The following is a 20,056-nucleotide window of genomic DNA, read 5'->3' as shown; positions in this document are numbered from 1 at the left end:
CTTTACTTTGTGAAGCTAAGTTTCATATAATTTAGAAGTGAAAAACAGTCTTTTAGAACTAGCAAAAAATTTAAAACATTTTATTTTCACAAAGAGAACGATGGAAATCCTCAGTGTCACGTATGGAGAAGACAGAGTTAAGGCTTCTGTGGGTTTCAGCTTTCTCATCTGTAAACTGGAGATAATCTGTAAACTTGAGGATTTTAGATAGGAGTTGTTAATATCTGATGTTGTTGTATGCATTCCTGATGCTTTTCATAATTTTTGGTCTGTGACATGCTCCCCCTGCCTCAAGAGCAGTCATTAGAGGCCAGAGAGTTTATTAACTTTGGAGTACATTTTTGGGAACTGAATTTTGATCTCCCAGGCTCAAGTGATTCTCCTGCCTCTTTTTTTTTTTTAAAGAGATGTGGTATCACTATGTTGCCCAGGCTGGTCTTGAACTCCTGGGCTCAAGTGGTCTACTCACTTCGGTCTCCCAAAGTGTTGGGATTATAGGCATGAGCCACCATGCCTGGCCAGGCTCAGGTTCTTAAGACTTTTCATGCCCTTCTGCACAGGATACTTGTAGTTCTTTGTCTACCCCTGCACAGCATTTTCTACCAGGTGTGTCTTACAGGTGTCAGTAGCGGCTTGAAGCTTCCCACAGATTTTAGCTGCATTTCTTAAAATTCTAAAGGTCCTATATTCATCATGATTCAGTTAACAGTATTTGCTAATTATCATTATGATTTTTTTTATTGGACCCATGGACTATTTAAAATTTTATTGACTAATGTGCAAACATTTCTTTTTGGTTATTGATATTTGTTTTAATTCCGCTGTGGCCAGATAACTACTGTGTAAGATTTTAATTCTTTGAAATTTGATGAGATTAGCTTATGATCACTTTTCATAAAGGTTCCCCATCAACTTGATGTTCTGATGTTTTAATATAATATTTAACAGGCTGACAAGATCATCTCAGCTACATCCCTGCTGGTAGACAGTATACTTCCTGGGTCTTCATATGAGGTTCAGGTGAGGGGCAAGAGACTGGATGGCCCAGGAATCTGGAGTGACTGGAGTACTCCTCATGTCTTTACCACACAAGGTAGGTTATGTAATAGCCACTTCTACTGGGAGGGAAATATATTTCCTGAACTTGCCTTTGTATATTATAAGCATCTTAAATTTTGTAGCCTTAAAATGAAAGAAGGAACACAATATCAACTTCCTTGTTTAAACTTTGAATGGGCCAATTCGTGAATTAAAATTCTGTCAGAGTCTCTGGGCTTGTGTGTTTCTATTGCAGTACATTGTAGGATCACTTTTCTTATTAAAAAGAAAAAAATAATGTAACAGTTCCAAATTAGAAAAAATTAATATAACAGTTTCCAAATTAAACTCAGAAAGCCCCTTGTATTGATAATTCCTTAATTTACATTTTAAAACCAAGCATATTTATTTGACATAAAATTCAAATATTAATGTTTTACTTTGTATTATATAATAAATGAATTTTTATTCTAGATGCTTGCTTTTGAGAGTTTTCAGTGCCGATTGTTCATATTGTAAAGGTTATTTTTAGCATTGGAACATCTACAGTTTATTCACAGCTTCTTCATGCAGCTGATGTGCAAAGTTTTGCATAGAGGCTCCAGAGGCTTGGAATAGTCCTAGACCTGCTACGTGCAAAGCTGTGACTATAGAAAGAAAATAGTCCTTTGACCGGTTGTCCAATCTGTCAAAAGGGCAAAATTTTTCTTGCTCAGACTTACTGAGATTGATTATGGCCTGTGTAGAGATAATATGTACCATGCAAATATTCAGTCCATTTAACAAGTTTACTTATTGATTGCTTACTATTTTAAAAGCACTGATTCGTCAAAAGGCAAGTAGCAATAGTAGTTTAAGACATTGACTTTGGAGTCCAACAGAAGTTTATAGAAGTTCTGGCCTCACCACTTATTTGGAGAATTTCTTAATCTTTCTATGCCTTAATTTCCTCATCTGTAAAATAGGGATGTTTTATATGGTTATGAAATATCCATATAAAATAAAATAATGAAATGAAATAATTCACATTGGCCATGTGAAGAAAATCATTATTGTTTTATTATTCTGCAAATTAAAAATTGCATAGTGTGTCATATGCAGATAACATGCATATCTATCTATATTATTAATATTTTGCAAATTAAATATTCAATATTTATCTCATATCAATTTCAATAAATTTATCCAGTGTAAATTTCACAGATTGTCAGGTTTTTATTAACTTGGTTTTCTTATTTTTAAGCTAATATTTTAGCATCTACTCATGTAAAAATACTGTAATTTTCATCTTATTTCTCAATTAAGCCTTACTATATATATTTGATTTCAAAGTGAAATGCTTTGAATTCTCTTATCATCTTTAAAATGAAAAACTTCAGCTTAAGTCATGAAAGTTCAATTATACTTTTTCTTTTTAAATAAGAATTATTCTGAGACTTTTGAGGCAGTTTAGTAAGGAGGTTGTGGCGCGTACTGAAGGTAGGTTAAAATAGGTTAATGTGTTAGGTACTTGTCCACAGTAAGTAACGTATAAGTGAAGCTTGAGTGTCACCTCAGCTAGGATTATACTCAGTCACGCTCATAAATCTAATGGTCTGGCTTCTGTCCAGTAATTTTATGCTACTAAGTTTTTTCCTGTTTCTATTTGATTATGGACATACAAAACATAGATGTTTTGTATGGATTGTAAATATATAGACATTGACGTTTAGCGTGCTATTACGGAATAAAGAAAACTTAATAAAAACCAATTATTTTTGTTTCTGTTTTTAAGGGTAATCCCAAGATATGTGTGAAAACAAATTTTCATAGTCTATCAGCAGAAAATGGTTTACCTTAACTTTACAGCTGTGAAATGTACTGATGTTTTTGCAGTGCACTGTGGTGGAAATAATTTCTTCCTATGCAAAGCATCATTTACTTTTATCTTGTGTGTCTTTGAAAATGATAGGCAAATGAAGTTTACAACAATAGAGGACTTTAAAAATAGTATGGAATCGTGTGGAGGCATTTAAAAAAATCACGTTTTAGGAAAATATTGTTTCTCTTTGCCCTCATCCATAGGATGTTGGCATTAAATAACTCAAAATGATGGTACAAACCAGCATTTATAATTTTCTCTGCTTTGTATATTGCTGCATTATCATTCATATGACATTCCTATTTTTTAATTTATATCTCATATATTTACCTACTTACTTGAAATTTTTATGTATCCAAACAAGACAATAGCAGCAATCATTTTTACTTCAGGATTTTGCTTCATAGTGATTTTTTTAAAGAACTTGTCCTAGGTTTCACTGATTCCCAAAGCAGGGTCTGGTGGAAAATATGTCATTGTGGAATTAAACTATGTTTTGTTTTAGTTACTTTCCAGCCTATCAGTTAGCAAGTGACAATTACTGACTAAAACATATATATATATCGTGATCCGCCCGCCTCAGCCTCCCAAAGTGCTGGGATTACAGGCGTGAGCCACCGCGCCCAGCCCTAAAACATATTTTATGATGAATAAGCCTCTGTGTTTAGAAGATAGTGAAGACATTCATGGAAGCTCAATTCACTTTTGAATGAGAGCACTCGGGACACTAGATAACTGTACACAAACAGGCAATTTCAGCATTATCCAGTTTTTTAGTCCACTCATGTTATTTTTGGCAGTGTAACTCTGCAATGTGTTTTGAATCTTTTTCGATGTGGTACAAATTACTTACAGAGTGTTTTGTCTTCATCTGATATCCTTTCTTCCCTCATTACAGATGTCATATACTTTCCACCTAAAATTCTGACAAGTGTTGGATCTAATGTTTCTTTTCACTGCATCTATAAGAATGAAAACAAGATTGTTTCCTCAAAAAAGATTGTTTGGTGGATGAATTTAGCTGAGAAAATCCCTCAAAGCCAGTATGATGTTGTGAGTGATCATGTTAGCCAAGTTACTTTTTTCAATCTGAATGAAACCAAACCTCGAGGAAAGTTTACCTATGATGCAGTGTACTGCTGCAATGAACATGAATGCCATCATCGCTATGCTGAATTATATGTGATTGGTAAGAAAATGAAGGTTTTGTTCATTTTGTTCCACAACTTAGTTTCATTATGGACCCTCCTTATATTAGAGTCCTGTTAAGATGTAAGAAAAAAATTTTTTCATTAAATTTTTTGGTGTTTTTGCTTTATATTAATATTTTAATGTGTTTCAAATAGATGTCAATATCAATATCTCATGTGAAACTGATGGGTACTTAACTAAAATGACTTGCAGATGGTCAACCAATACAATCCAGTCACTTGCGGGAAGCACTTTGCAATTGAGGTATCGTAGGTATGTATTATTTTTGCTGTTTCGTTTTTCTGTGGGTATGGTGAGATAAAAATTTTCTGTAGAAATATTACAACAGTCATCTTACAGATTATTTGCTTCCTGAAAGAGGAAAGTATAATATAATTAATCAGGAAATTTTTGAGGGATTAAATACATTGGCGATTCTTGAAAAATATTCACACCTGAGGTTAAAAAATTGTAATTTGTTTTTACTTCAAATTATCTTTTCTGAAAATCAACCAATTCTGTATAATTTGTATTTTAACTCTTGAATGAAACACAAGAAAATGTAGTTTGTGTATATTTTAATTTGACTTAGAGAGTTGACTAGAGGAGAATGTGAAAGATGATAAAAGTTTCGTATCATTTGGTTAAAGATTGTTTTGGAAAAAAAGAGGTAGAAGTAGATTATAGGAGATAATATGAATGGTTTTTAGAACTAACTGAGGTTATTTAGGAAATAAATACTTATGGTTAATAAAGGGTAATGTGTTCTAATAAGAAGTAATTTGTACTTGTTTATTTTTACTCTTCTATGTTTTAAAAAGAATTCAAGGCATCATCTTATAGCAGTCCCTTTCTCTCTAAAATCATTTTATCTAAAATGATACCACCCTTGATCAGATGATAGATTTTTATTTTTAAAATATCCCATAGTAGTATTCAAGTAAATATACTGCCGTTAAACACTGTGTCCCAATTTGTATTTTTATTTGTAGTGGAGACTTTCAATTTGTATAACATGCTCATTTATCCTTAAAATATAAATTTTCAACTAGAAAAATAAATCCCTTCTCTACAATACTGTGATCTGAAGTCTATTCCTAATGCTGCCAGTCTCTTCTTATGTAGTATTAGGAAAAAAATGTGACGATTCATACATTTCTCAAATAGCTGCCTTCATCCTACCTAATATGTGTATTTTAAAATCAGTAGAATGTTTGTGATATGAAATTTTACTTTTATAATCTGTCTTTACCTTGTTTTCATGGTATCTTCACATTAGAAAGGTGTTTGTGAAAACCTATTATATTAAGCCCCATGCCTCGTTTCTCTTAACATTTACAGAATAACTAGGAAACTACATTTACTTGCGTGAGTTTCTTAACTTCCCTAAGTCTCAATTTCCTTGTCTGTAAAAACAGAGAGACTAATAGGACTTATAATGTTTCTGTGAGAGTTAACAACATATTTCACCTAATTATAATCACCTGATATAATTTCTCCTTGTAAATATTCAATATATTGTTTTTGCTGTCACAATAGTAATGATGCCAACTTTTCCATTCTAAGTGTACTGGTACTGTGCTTTTCTACTTTGTTCTTATTTTCTCCCCCCAGATGACCCCTCACTCCTCATTTTCATTTTTGTCCATGCACCATCATTTATTCACACACACACACACACACATACACACACACACACACACATTCATGATTGTAATTTTGAGAAGGCAAGAAAAAGAAGTGGTATAGAAAATAGAAAATGACAGAAGAATATCGATTTTTTTAGCTTCTTCTAACTTCCTCACTCCCATGTCTTTGGAAAGACTAATTGCTACTTTAGCCATTTAAATATAGTATTCAGAGCAAACATTGGCCCAAGAAGTTATTTCAAACCAGAGGAAAAAGAGTTTATGGCAAGTTTGTCCAGCCCATGGCCCAGGGCCCCATGTGGACCAGGATGGCTTTGAATGTGGCCCAACACAAATTTATAAACTTTCTGAAAACATTGTGAGATTTCTTTTTTGCAACTTTTTTTTTTTTTTTTGGTTCATCAGCTATCGTTAGTGTATTTTATGTGTGGCCCAGGACAGTTCTTCTTCCAGTGCTGCCTAGGGAAGCCGAAAGATTGGACACCCCTGCTTTATGGGTTCTGAGGTGGAGTGTTGGCTAGGACTCACTTATACAATTTTTAAAAAAATTTAGTCTCTGAGAAGATGAGGAACATACATGGTTATATAATTCACATGCATATCTGAAGTTGGTATTATATTAGTTTGTATTAATTTGAACTAGAAAATTATATTCACCACGGATTTGTGATGAAATTTAATTCTTTCTTTAAAGTGTGAGGAATTTGCCTTCCTTGCCACCTCAGGAATGTTCCATGACTACTTTCATCTATATTTTAAATATTCTCTCACTAACATATAGTGTTAGTTTAATTTGCAAATTATTTTAGGTTCTGTCTCTAACTGGATCATTTTCTCCTTTTTAGAGCGTTTATTTCATTTGCATCCCTACTTAGTGTCTAATGAAATATTTAATAAGTTACTGTCAGTTTCTGTGGAAAGGTATAGAACTGGGATATAGCTGGGAAAAATTTAAAAAATGCCTTTCTAATAAGAACATTTATTGTTTTAGATGGAGTGCAACTGTCTGTATTTTATTTAATTATTTTAATTTAATTTAATTTTATTTTATTTTTGAGACAGTCTCACTGTGTCGCCCAGGCTGCAGTGCAGTGGTACCATCCCAGTTCACTGCAACCTCCGCCTCCCGGGTTCAAGCAATTCTACCGCCTCAGCTTCCCGAGTAGCCAGGACTACAGACGCGCATTTATAGAGACGGGGTTTCACCATGTTGCCCAGGCTGGTCTGGAACTTCTGGGCTCAAGTGATCGGCCTGCCTCAGCCTCCCAAAGTGCTGGAATTACAGGCATGAGCCACCGCACCGGGCCTCCTGCCTGCCTTTTAAACCTGGGATCCCCAATCCCCCGGCCACGGAGCGGTACCTGTCTGTGGCCCCTTAGGAACCCGGCCACACAGCAGGAGGTGAGAGAGCAGCGTTACCACCTGTGCTCCGCCTCCTGTCAGATCAGCAGTGGCATTAGATTCTTAGAGGAGCAGAATCCTATTGTGAACTGGGCATGCGCTCCTTATGAGACTCTAATACCTGGTGATCTGAAGTGGAACAGTTTCATCCCGAAATCCTGAACCATTTCCCATCCCCCATTTGTGGAAACGTTGTCTCCGGTGAAACTGGTCCCTGGTGCCAAAAACGTTGGCGACTGCTGTTTTAAACAACAAATCAGAATTCTCAGATATCTTCTTGTTACTTTTATTAATGTATACTAATTGACTATTTTTGTATCTTTTAAAGGAGGAGCCTTTACTGTTCTGATATTCCATCTATTCATCCCATATCTAAGCCTAAAGATTGCTATTTGCAGAGGGATGGTTTTTATGAATGCGTTTTCCAGCCAATCTTTCTATTATCTGGCTATACAATGTGGATTAGGATCAATCACCCTCTAGGTTCACTTGACTCTCCACCAACATGTGTCCTTCCTGATTCTGTGGGTATGTCAAGCTGTGTTGTGTCTTCATTTGTGTTAGCAGATTTGTATGCAGATTGATGCAGGTTTAATGTTATATTTTGCCATTTTCTGATCACATTAGATTTTGAAAAAAAATTGTTCCTGTTTACAGTGGTATTGAGAAAATCAGCCTTAGGAAGTTTTACACTTTTGAATTCATTTCAAATTATTTATAGCAGACTTTTTTAAGCAATAGGAATATTTTCTGCACACTATTAGATAAAATACATGGGTCTTTATGAATGAATTTTAGTAATGTTTTTCTAAATAAGGCATTATTTTATGTTTTTGTTCCAGTGTAGTTATGAAAACATGCAGTATTTTTACTCCAAAGGCTTGATTTGAATATTCTGAGGGTCTCAGTAATCTGAGTACTCATAACTCAAGCCTTTAATTTGTGAGGATATGTAGGGCACAGAAGCATTTAAAATAGCTAAATCGAAGTGGAGGAAATAGACAATGATGACATACATTATATTGTAAACATTCTTTTCAATAACAGCTTTGATTTCAAAGATATTAAGAGAGTCCTTGAAAAATGTGATATATTCTTTCAAGTTCATTGTGAAATATCTGAGAAATGATTGTGCAACAGGAATGAAAAAATATCTTTTGGTGCTGTTATATATGTATAACTAAGGAAGCTTTTGTAAATATTTTCTAAATGTTTGTTTTCAATATAAGATATCTAAAAACAAAAACAAAACTGGGATTTTCAGTGAATTTTCCCCTCAAATAAAATATTCCTCAGTAGGAAACACGTTAGAATGATGTTCCATAAAAATAATAATATATGCTATTTAGTTGGGGGATTATGCCAAAAATCAATATTTGAGTCATTGTTTTTCAATTAATTAATACACATTTGAATTAAAACCTATATCCAAAAAATACAGAATAAGATTGTTTTAATTATTAGATTTCTTTTTCTATATAAAGTCCCAATGAATTCTCTCCCCACTGTTTAATTCCTTGTGATTTTTACTGCAGTGATACTTAATATCCTAGGATAGCAAGGAACCCTCCTACACTCCCCCAAACATGCACAGATAATAACACACTCACTTATAAGATATGACAAATGCAGCATGGATTCAGTAACATATGTTACCTGAATAACCTTTCGTGTTATCCTTTTCAAAACTAAAATAACGAGTTTAGGTTGGGCTTATATTGCCTACTTAGTACTAGAAGGTAATGTGGAAACTCAATGTTGGGATCCAAATGCCAACTACACCTATTACTAGCCTTTAAATCTGCACTAGCCACATAGGCACTCTGTGTCTGTTTTGCCATCCATAAAATGTAGACAGCTTCCCATACCTTCCCAGCATGGGTATTGAGGGAATCATGTAACTTCAAGCATATCCTTTCTGCAGACTGGATATTCATTGCCAGTCTGCAGAAATGATATGCTTCATATGATTCAGTTAATTGCAAACACAGATTTAACCTCGTACAGTCTCTTGAATATTGGTACTTCCTTTCCTGACAAGAAATGATCAAGAGGTGAAATACAGTATATATCATCTTGCTGGGTTGGTGGAGAATGCCTTTTTGGTCTATGAAGAATTGAATCATCATGACAAACTTTACACGAAGGAAAAAGTTTAGGTATTTTTGTTTTCAACAGTAAAAACTATTATTGTTGATTGCTTAAAAATGATTTTAAAATACCTTATGAAAGGGAGACTATACCTTTACACAGTGTTGGTTTTTGGCAAGTGAGACTTGGAGCAAGAGAATAATAAACATCCATATTGTGCCAATCCAGGTATTATGATTTCCCTGTGAATCATAACAGTAGTATGGTTTATAAGACATGGGGAAATAAATCAAGAAAGTAAACCCTGGAACTCTCTTAATTTTTCTTACACAGAGTATCTACATTTGGCCTTAGTTATGGTTTGGGTTATTTAGGTTTCTTTTAGTTGGTGATGATTGGTTGGTTGGATGGTTTCATACATTAGCCCTTCGGCTTCCCTTTTTGCTACTGCAGTTGTTTTCTGCGTACTCCAGCCAAGGGCCATCTCTCACTTTGGATTGTCCACTGGAAGGGGTGACTGTCAAAATAAGAGGAGGGCCGTTCCAACTGCAATCCCGGAGGCCTCTGCTGTACCGGGCATTGACCTTTTAGGTTCTGGGTCATGGGCAGGTGTGGAGGGCATCCAATCTGAGCAGTTCTGGAGGAGATGTTCCTCAGGAGAGCAGCTCTTTACCAGTTGGTATGGATGTACTTAATATTTTTAACAACTGTTTTGGTATACCAACTGAATATATGTCCTCTAAATGGAATCCTCCACTCTTAGTACAGATAATCAAGACATGACTATGTAAATGTAGTATGCATCATAAAGTTGATGCTTGGAGTCATAACAGAGTTAGGGCTTCAGAGACGCACTGTTACGCTTGGGCTTTCAGGCTTTTAGTTTAAAATATGCCACATTTCCATATTGCCTTTTGTTGTCAGAAAGAGTGGCCCTCAAAGTTAAAAATTAAGAACTTGGGGAAAACTTACATACTGAATCTAAGCCTAAGCTAAAGTTTTTACTTTAGCTCTGAAAGCAGCATCATAAAAAGGTGATAGGAAAACAGGGAAGATAACCTTTTTCTTTGCATTTCTGTGATTTTTACATTATGCCTTTAAACATGACTTGCTTATATATATATATATTTAAAAAATAGATTCATATATATAATAGATTCATATATATATGAATCTATTTTAAAAATCACTTGCTATTCAGATCATCTTTGCCTCTATTACTGCACAGTAAAAGCCTGTTTCCCTCAGATTATAGAAAACCAAGGCTTTGCTCTGAGAGACTATCTCTGACCTTGATCTAGAAATATTTAATGATACACATCAGCATAAGAGTTTCACACTCACACGTGGAAGTTGATGCAGTCCATGTTTTTTTTTTTTTTTTTTTTTTTTTTTTTTTTTTTTTTTTTTTTGCCTTTAGTTAAAGTTCAATGGAGAACAGTTTGTTATTGATATTTAGCATGGGTTCAGTGTGGTATCTTTTGCATGCAGAGCCAATGGTTCAATTTCTAATCAGGTACTACTGTTAGTTTGCTGAGTAACATGGATAATGTATTGACTTTTTTCAGTCAAGTCTTTATTTGCAAAATAGTGATAAATCCCTCTTTTAATATATCACATAAAGTAATAGGGAAACAAATGAGATAATGAGTAAGAAAGTTATGAAGAAGATATTGCTTGATGAATATAGAGGTATGAAAATATAACACAATGTTTTTAGGCATTATTACTATTTAAATTACCGTCACTTAAAACTGTTTTAAAAATTTCTAGTGAAGCCACTGCCTCCATCCAGTGTGAAAGCAGAAATTACTAAAAACATTGGATTATTGAAAATATCTTGGGAAAAGCCAGTCTTTCCAGAGAATAACCTTCAATTCCAGATTCGCTATGGTTTGAGTGGAAAAGAAGTACAATGGAAGGTACCTTTTACTTAGAACTTCAGCTTTCCTCATTAAATGCTATTTTTATAATATTTAAGAGTTCAATTGTATTAGATTAATTTTATTGGCATAAAAGTACATTGTCTTGTATTCTGTAGCTATTTTCATTAAATAGATTTGCCTAAGTCTAACCTTTTTAAAGAACAAAGTTTCCTGAAATCCATCATTCCCTGAAGTGTGTTTTATAGAACACAGGTCTTATATTATGTTCCTCAGAAAAAGATTAAATGGTTAAATCAGTTTAGGAAACCCTGTATCACTGTATCTTCCTTGTGTAGTCACGGTATACATATAACATATTCAAGGTTTGGAGAGGTCCTTCATTAAAGAAAAATTTGTGACCTTATTTCATTTCATGTACCCCAAACTAGTTTTTTCCAAGGAACTGTTGTTTCTCTAACATCTGTTAATGTCTTTTAGTACATACATGTTTGATGGAATGCATTTTGGGAGAAGCTGCTTTTCAAACAAACAGAATCATTCCCATAGTGGCAAGGGTGCCTATGATGACATTTCACATCAGCTTTGCGATGGCAGCCTGCAAATACCTAGAAGTATCAGAAACCCTTATTATATCATTAGATCACAATGATATCAACTAAAACAAATGTGACAGTTTAGCTGCTATTGAAGAATACTGAATATCAACAATTTGCTACAGTCGGTCCTATCTAACCAATAGGTTTAAATTCTTAGAACGTCTTTGTAGGTAGAGGATTAGTGGACAGGGATTAGTAGTAGGATAAGAGAGAATTTGGGAAACAAGGTTGCAAGTAAACCAGTTCAAAATCTTGTCATTAGCAAGGGTGTGACAAGATAAATAAGAAAATCCTTGACTTGAAGGAGTTTACAATCCTAGCCTAATTGTGACTATTTCTGAAGTCAGAAAACACAGAATCAGTTCTCTTAATTTTGGAATAGTGTTAAAATTTAAAATAAATGTACTTCAGGGCCCTTTAGATACATATATGTTGGTAATGAGCAATCTAATGCTTTGACTTATTTTATAGATGTATGACGTTTATGATGCAAAATCAAAATCTGTCAGTCTCCCAGTTCCAGACTTCTGTGCAGTTTATGCTGTTCAGGTGCGCTGTAAGAGGTTAGATGGATTGGGATATTGGAGTAATTGGAGCAATCCAGCCTACACAGTTGTCATGGATATAAAAGGTCTGCAGAGATTTTGTAAATGTGTTTTGAAAGTGCATAAGTGTATGCTTCAAATATGGCTGAAAAATATTCCTTCAAAAACATACACACAATTTGTCATTTTGCAGTTCCTATGAGAGGACCTGAGTTTTGGAGAATAATTAATGGAGATACTATGAAAAAGGAGAAAAATGTGACTTTACTTTGGAAGGTATTCTCAATTTTAACGTTATTCTTAAATGGTATTTTTATACTCTTAAAAAATGTACTTCATGGTCCGTAATCCTGTTATTAATCTTTGGAAAGCTCAGCAATCCTGTATTTTCATTTCGTTTATGAGATGTATTTGCAGAGAGCTAAGATGTACAGTGGCTGAAGCACTGGCATAGTGTTAGGAGACTTTCATTTTCTTCTCAGCTTCACGTACTGTAGTTATGTCAGTACTATTTTGGCAAAGTTACTTAGACTCTTTGGGCCTCAGTTTTCTCATCTGTGTAAATGTAAGACTGAACTACATGATACGTAATGTTTCTTGTAGTCTAAAAATTGTCTTCATATTTAATTCTGAACAGTGTAAGTGTCACCTTCCCCACAAGCCCCAAGGGCATCTAACACATGACAGAGTATTCTATTTATGTGATGGCATATAAACAGTGGATATTCCGATAGATGATAGCTGTGTAGCCTAGTAATTTTCAAAGTATCCTCTCCCAAATGAATTGATTTCTATTTCAAGTGAATAGTTTATTTGGTCAGTAAATGCCAAATTTAAGATTGATTTGGGAATACAACACATGAAGTCAAATAGTATTTCTGTCACTCCAAATGTGAATTGTAAGTTTAATACCCAAGGTTGAATGAGCACACATTTGAAAATGGTTTCCTGATGAAAGACCAAAGCCTATGTAAAAGTTGTGGTATATAAGAATTTATGTTCATTTGGTTTCTAAATCCAGTTACTCTATAATTTCATTTGGTTAATAATCAATGCAATTTCTAAACTTTTCCATTTCAATACTTCTTAAAATAATTTTTTATTATTTTATCTTATTTCATTTCTTTTATATTGCTGTCTTTAAAAAATTTAGTTTCTTTTTTTATTGCTCTCTTTTCTTTTTCTAGCAAACAATTCCTTCAACACATTTTAATATTTCCGACTTAAAGTTAGCATTAAGAACTGACAGACATTTATGAGACATTTATTGTATTCTGAACACTTCATACATATCTCTACCTCTCGGTGAATTCAGGGCCTGTACTCTGAGAGACTGAGTGGGCGGTTGAACCCACCGCGGAAGGGGGCACTGCTGAATAAGAAACAACAGCCTTGCCCGACAGAGTATTCTTCTCATATTTTTGGTTTTATCTCCATGGGAGTGCTCCAGATATCTGCAAGTTTCTACAGTGAGGGACAGGCAGTGATGTTCCTATGTTTGTGGTAGGGCCAACTTTGAGCAGAATTTAAGTAGCTTTGCTTTGATTTATCCTTTCAGAGCTGTAGTCAACAGCCCTTTGGCCTAGGCTATAGCTACCCTCTCCCATTGCAACATACTCTAGAACAAAACAGTTGTCTTTCTCCAGACAGTTCTTATATTTTCCTCATATCATGAATTCCACATTTCCTCAGCAATGCTGCCAATAGAAGTTTTTGTAATGATGAAAATGGTTTATATCTGCATTGTCCAATATGGTAGCACTAGCCACACATGGTTATTAAGCACTTGAAATGTGCCTAGTGTGACTCAGGAACTGAATTTTAAATTTTATTTAATTTTAATTAATTTAAATTTAAATGGGTGCAAGTGGCCAGTGGCTGTCTTTTTGGACATCAAAGCTCTGTGGGTTCTTTAAGGATGATGTGTGGGAGGGAGACAGTACCCTTGCTAATCTACCATCTTTGCAGAAACTTGAGTGCCTTATATTAATCAAATTGCCTTTCATTAATTTTGTTTTGTGCTGTTTTGTTGTGGTTTCCTAAACTGACATAATAGTTCAATGATTACGGTTCTCCAACTCTATGCTTCTTAAACTGCGATAAGATTTGCTTAAGGAGTAAGCCACAAGGCCACAGGATAAGTATGGCACTTTAAAAAAATCATTTCTCTGGCATTTAAAAAATATTAAACTTTATGTTAAGGCAGTTTTAGAGTTACAAAAAGATGGCAAAGATAGTACAGAGAATTCCTATGTATTCCCACACCAAGTTTTCTCTAGTATTAACGTCTTACACTAGTGTGATACATTTGTTACAATTAATTAAGCAAGATTGATATGTCATCATTAACTCATCTGCAATTTATTTCAAATCCAAATTTCCTTAGCTTATACCAAATGTTCTTTTTCTGGTTCAGGATTCCATCCAGGATAGCAGATTACATTTAGTAGTCATACCTCCTTATGCTTCTCCTGGTTGTAAAAGTTTCTTAGACCTTCTTTGTTTTTATGACCTTGACACAATTGAGAAGTACTGGTCAAGTATTTTGTAGAATCTCCATCAAACGGGTTTTGTCTAATGTTTTCCCATGATTAGATTAGGGTTATGGGTTTGGGGGAGGAAGATGGCAGATATAAAATGCCATTCCATCACATCATATTAAGGATACATTCTACCAATGTGACTCATCATGGTTGATGTTCACCTTGCTCGTCTGGCTGAGGTAGTGTTGTCTGGTTTCCCACTGGAAAGTTACTCTTTTTTTCTCCTTTCTCCATTTTAGTTTTAAAAATGAAGTCCCGGCCGGGCGCGGTGGCTCAAGCCTGTAATCCCAGCACTTTGGGAGGCCGAGACGGGCGGATCATGAGGTCAGGAGATCGAGACCATCCTGGCTAACATGGTGAAACCCCGTCTCTACTAAAAAATACAAAAAAACTAGCCGGGTGAGGTGGCGGGCCCCTGTAGTCCCAGCTACTCGGGAGGCTGAGGCAGGAGAATGGCCTAAACCCAGGAGGCGGAGCTTGCAGTGAGCTGAGATCCGGCCACTGCACTCCAGCCTGGGCGACAGAGCGAGACTCCATCTCAAAAAAAAGAGAAAAAAAGAAAAAAAAAAAAAAGAAAAATGAAGTCCCAATGCTTAAGGAGTAGGAGCTATGTTCCACCTACTTGAAGGTAGAGGACCTATACACATTATTTAGTGTTCTTCTCCATGGGAGATTTGTCTGTCCTCCCATATTAATTAATTTATTTATTCAATCATTTATTTATATTAGTATGGACAATGAACATTTATTTTAGACTTGGGTCATAATCCAATACTACTTTATTTTGTTGCTCAAAATATTCCTGCTTCAGTCATTGGGAGCTCTTTTAATTGACTCATGTTCCTTTGACATGCCCCCATCAGTGTGGGGTTTTTTATTTTAATTTTTGAGTACTGTTAAGTTTGACTTTATTAAAATTAAAAACTTCTATTCACAATAGCAAAGACTTGGAATCAAGCCAAATGTCCATCTGTGACAGACTGGATTAAGAAAATGTGGCACATATACACCATGGAATACTATGCAGCCATAAAAAAGGATGAGTTTGTGTCCTTTGTAGGGACATGGATGCAGCTGGAAACCATCATTTTCAGCAAACTATCGCAAGAACAGAAAACCAAACACCGCATGTTCTCACTCATAGGTGGGAACTGAACAATGACATCACTTGGACTTGGGAAGAGGAACATCACACACCGGGGCCTATCATGGGGAGCGGGGAGGGGGGAGGGATTGCACTGGGAGTTATACCTGATATAAATGATGAATTGATGGGTGCTGACGAGTTGATGGGTGCAGCACACCAACATGGCACAAGTATACATATGTAACAAACCTGCACGTTATGCACATGTACCCTAGAACTTAAGGTATAATAATAATAATAATAAAAAGAAAAATAAATAAATAAATTGATTTAAAAAAAATTAAAAACTTCTGATCTGGGAAAGACTGTCAAGAGGATGAAAAGGTAAGGCACGGACTGGGTGAAAATATTTGCAAACACGCACATCTGATAAAGGACTTACAACCAAATTACACAAAGAAATCTTTAAGATTCAACAGTAGGAGAACAACCCAATTAAAATGAACAAAAAAAAAAAAAACCAATTATCTGAAGAAAAACCTAACCAAAGTAGATATACAGATGACAAATATGAATATTAAAAGATGTTCAACATCATTCATCACCAAAGAGTTGCAAATTAAAACAAGATATAACTCCACACCTATTAGAATGGCTAAAAAAAAAACAACAACCTGACAATACAAATCGCTGGTGAGCATGCAGGGCAGCAAGAACTCTCATTCATTGCTGGTGGAAATGCAAAATGGGACAGCCACTTTGGAAGACAGTTTGGTAATTTCTTACAAATTTAAATGTAGCCTTACCAGCCATATAATGCAACATTGCAGCCTAGGTATTTAACTCAGGTGATTTGAAAACTTAAGTCTACATAGAAACTTGCATATGAATGTTTAAGCAACTTTAGTTATAATCACCCCAAATTAGAGGCAACTAAGATATCCTTCAAAAATGAAACGATTCTGTATACTTCTGAAATGGTGGGTGTATAGCACTATGCATCTGCCAAAACTCCTCGAACTTCATAACACAAAGAGTGAATCTTAATGCATGTAGATTAAAAAAAAAAATCATTTAGGAGGTTGGAGGATCCCAGGATTGACTGTAGACTGTGACAAAGGAATCTACTTGTATTGTAAGCGTATGAAGCAACTTCACTGGAGGTGGTGGGAGAAAAGGCTACTTTGGAACTTGAGGGGAGTTGTTGGAAATGTGTGGATCTTAGGACTAAAGGCGAAAGAAACTGTACATAAGCACTGTACTCTAGTTGACATAGTTCTTACAGGGCTATGGGCTAACAATTATGGTACTGCTCTACATGTACACTGGAAGGGGACAAGCAAGTAAATGGATGGTGGATGGTGGGACCCAGATTTCTCACTGTTGGATTGGGAGGTTACACACAAGCACAGGATGATACATGTGGCAATGAATTAGAGTTTGGGATACAAGTATGAACTTATATCTAGCTTAATATAGATATAGATAGATTCTGGTTTAGGATGCATGTAACTTTTCATGATTTGTAAGCTAAGAGGGCCTAAAAGTAATGACATCCAGTAGTAAGGCATGTGCCCAGACTTATTTCTAATACCATCGTTCAATAACAGAAACAAGGGCCATTCGGAGAAATGGCTAATTTTAGAGTTGGGGCAGAAAATACACGAGATTATCCTGGAGGATCTTGTAGTACCACAAAGTAAGGACGTTTAACATTCTCTTACTTGATGGTTACCAAAAAAAGTATTCATTAAAACTGACATAGATTTTTCAAATAAAATGCAAAATTTACATAACTTTGAGATGTTTCTTTCTGGGGGTGGCTGCTAAAATTTTACTTCCAACCTATCCAGATGATTCTTGGCAGGGATACATGTATATGTGTTTATTTTTCTCTGCCATTTCTAACTTAGAGGCATCTCACTGGCAAGAAATTGAGATGTACTGTTCTAGTCTATGATATGCAGTCCAGCCTTCTCTGGCTTTATAAGGGATTGCCAGCATTTAATCTTACCTGCCACAGGTGAAGTTGATTGGGGAAACGGGGTACATGGTTAACCTCTGTGGAACATAAGAATAGAATTGAACTAGATACCTATTTTACATTGGAATCCTTAATGACCTGATATTATTATTTTTTAATTATATGACAGAAATGCTGGGGTGTCATAGACACTGTTTTGATATCCTGTTACTCTTTAACCTTTGCAGACATTCTTACATTCTAGATAATCTTCCAAGCATATCAGAGGAAAGGAAAATGAATGACAAATCTTACTATGATTAATATATGATGATGAACACCTTCACAGCTTTTCTTGCTGCTTTTCATTATCTGAGGGTTATTTCTCGTTCGCTTTTTAGATGAGAAAACTCTCTACCCCTTATCAGTCTTTCATTTCTCTAAAATTAGAGTGAAACTTCTTGGTAGAAAAGTGTCTTGATCATATCCCTACTTTATTATCTTCAAATGATTTATTCTCTGGGCCTTAGGGAAAAAAACCTCAAAAAGGGGAAAATAAGTTTGCTATGCTCTATAACCATCCAGATACCTTCACGGAGTCTGTGGCAGAGGCAGACTCTATCCCACCCATCTCCCCAGCCTCTCAGCCTTGTAATAGTACCTGCCCTGATCTGGCCCCTGCCTCCTAATGAGAAATGTAGAATGAGAGTTATGTGAGCTCAGTTAGTATAAAAAGCACTGCAGCCCTTAAACTAATCAATTTCTATATTTACTACAGCCCCTGATGAAAAATGACTCATTGTGCAGTGTTCAGAGATATGTGATAAACCATCATACTTCCTGCAATGGAACATGGTCAGAAGATGTGGGAAATCACACTAAATTCACTTTCCTGTGGACAGAGCAAGCACACACTGTTACAGTTCTGGCCATCAATTCAATTGGTGCTTCTGTTGCAAATTTTAATTTAACCTTTTCATGGCCTATGAGCAAAGGTAAGAAGAGGTTCAGAGTAGTAATCCATTGCCTCTTTTAATATTTAACTTTTGCAAACTCTCCTATTTTAAATTGTCTTTCAAGCAACCTGCAATTCTCCGCATCTGAAAGTCTCTCTTTCACCTTTCATCTCTTCTTTGTCTGGAAAAATAACAAAGCACATTGTACAATGATCATGTAATACAGTCCTTGAGCTTTCATGTGGGAGAACATTGTTGTAATGGTATTCTAATATATGAGAATGTTTTAGTGAATCTAATACTTAAATCTTTTGGGCCAATGGAGATCTTTAGGTCAATAATTCTCTCTCCCTATATACATATACATGTATATATTTATATTCACACATACATGCATATAAATATGTAAAAATAAGTATATATAATATTAAATTTATGTTTAACACTATGTAAAATAGTAATAGCATGACATATGGATGCAGGTTAATTGCTGAGACTTAAAATTACTATGGACTTCATTTAATGTGAGTGACGAACCTCCTTGCATTAATTTTGATATATCTGATTAATCAGAGAATTGAGACCCACTTTCAATAGGAGTTTCTACTCTAGGTTACATATTCAAAATGTAAATTTTTAACGGAAAACACAAATTTTCTGTGTCTCTACCAATCTATAGAGGCCTTTCCAAGTGTTACCTCCTTCTTGAAATCTTTGCTTATTGCTTTATTGGATATGCCCTATCTCTTCTTTAAATCTCAGAGTCCTTCCTGTCTTTCTTAAAGTATTTTGTGTCCTGCTTTACATTATGATTACCTTTGTATGTATAGTGTAAGCATCTTACGAGTTCCATAGTACCCAGCTCAATGTTTTACGCTTAACATTTTCTAAGTATATATATTCTAGAAATATCTGTAGAATGCCTCAGTTGGGTAGGTAGTGGGAATTGTAATGTGAGAGAAACTATAATGGTTGGAGCATCCAGAGCCAAATAGGTAAGACAGGTATTAATGAAAAAATCATATAAGTGAATGTCTATTTGCAAACTGAGATAAGGGCCTGCAGGAAAGGAATATAATTTTATGAAAGGAAAGAAAGGATCCTGACCTGGCATTGAGATTCAGAGAAGCAACCTTGAGGAAGTGGTACTGAACTGAAATCTGAAATGTGAGTAGGAATTAAACTTCCCCAAAAGATGTAGGGGAGGGCAGGAAAAGCATTGGCTGCTAACACGATCAGCCAGATCAAA

The 20,056-nt window shown here is 35.1% G+C and overlaps 1 protein-coding gene across 3 annotated transcripts in view; it reads left to right on the top strand.

The window, feature by feature from the left end:
- The window catches only part of LEPR (leptin receptor), a 210,144-nt gene that overhangs the window by 172,603 nt on the left and 17,485 nt on the right, over nt 1–20,056 (top strand). For all 3 annotated transcript variants that reach the window (XM_030942609.1, XM_010365835.2, XM_010365837.2), the window contains 8 exons: nt 949–1,093; nt 3,798–4,088; nt 4,246–4,363; nt 7,469–7,668; nt 11,005–11,153; nt 12,185–12,344; nt 12,452–12,534; nt 18,630–18,846. In XM_030942609.1, coding sequence (XP_030798469.1) covers nt 949–1,093; nt 3,798–4,088; nt 4,246–4,363; nt 7,469–7,668; nt 11,005–11,153; nt 12,185–12,344; nt 12,452–12,534; nt 18,630–18,846 — 1,363 coding nt within the window. The remainder of the gene's footprint in view (nt 1–948; nt 1,094–3,797; nt 4,089–4,245; nt 4,364–7,468; nt 7,669–11,004; nt 11,154–12,184; nt 12,345–12,451; nt 12,535–18,629; nt 18,847–20,056) is intronic.

Source organism: Rhinopithecus roxellana, chromosome 12 (assembly GCF_007565055.1).
Source record: "Rhinopithecus roxellana isolate Shanxi Qingling chromosome 12, ASM756505v1, whole genome shotgun sequence".
NCBI lineage: Eukaryota > Metazoa > Chordata > Mammalia > Primates > Cercopithecidae > Rhinopithecus > Rhinopithecus roxellana.
Note: the sequence above shows the minus strand (reverse complement) of the source record. Positions and strands in the feature narration are given on the sequence as shown.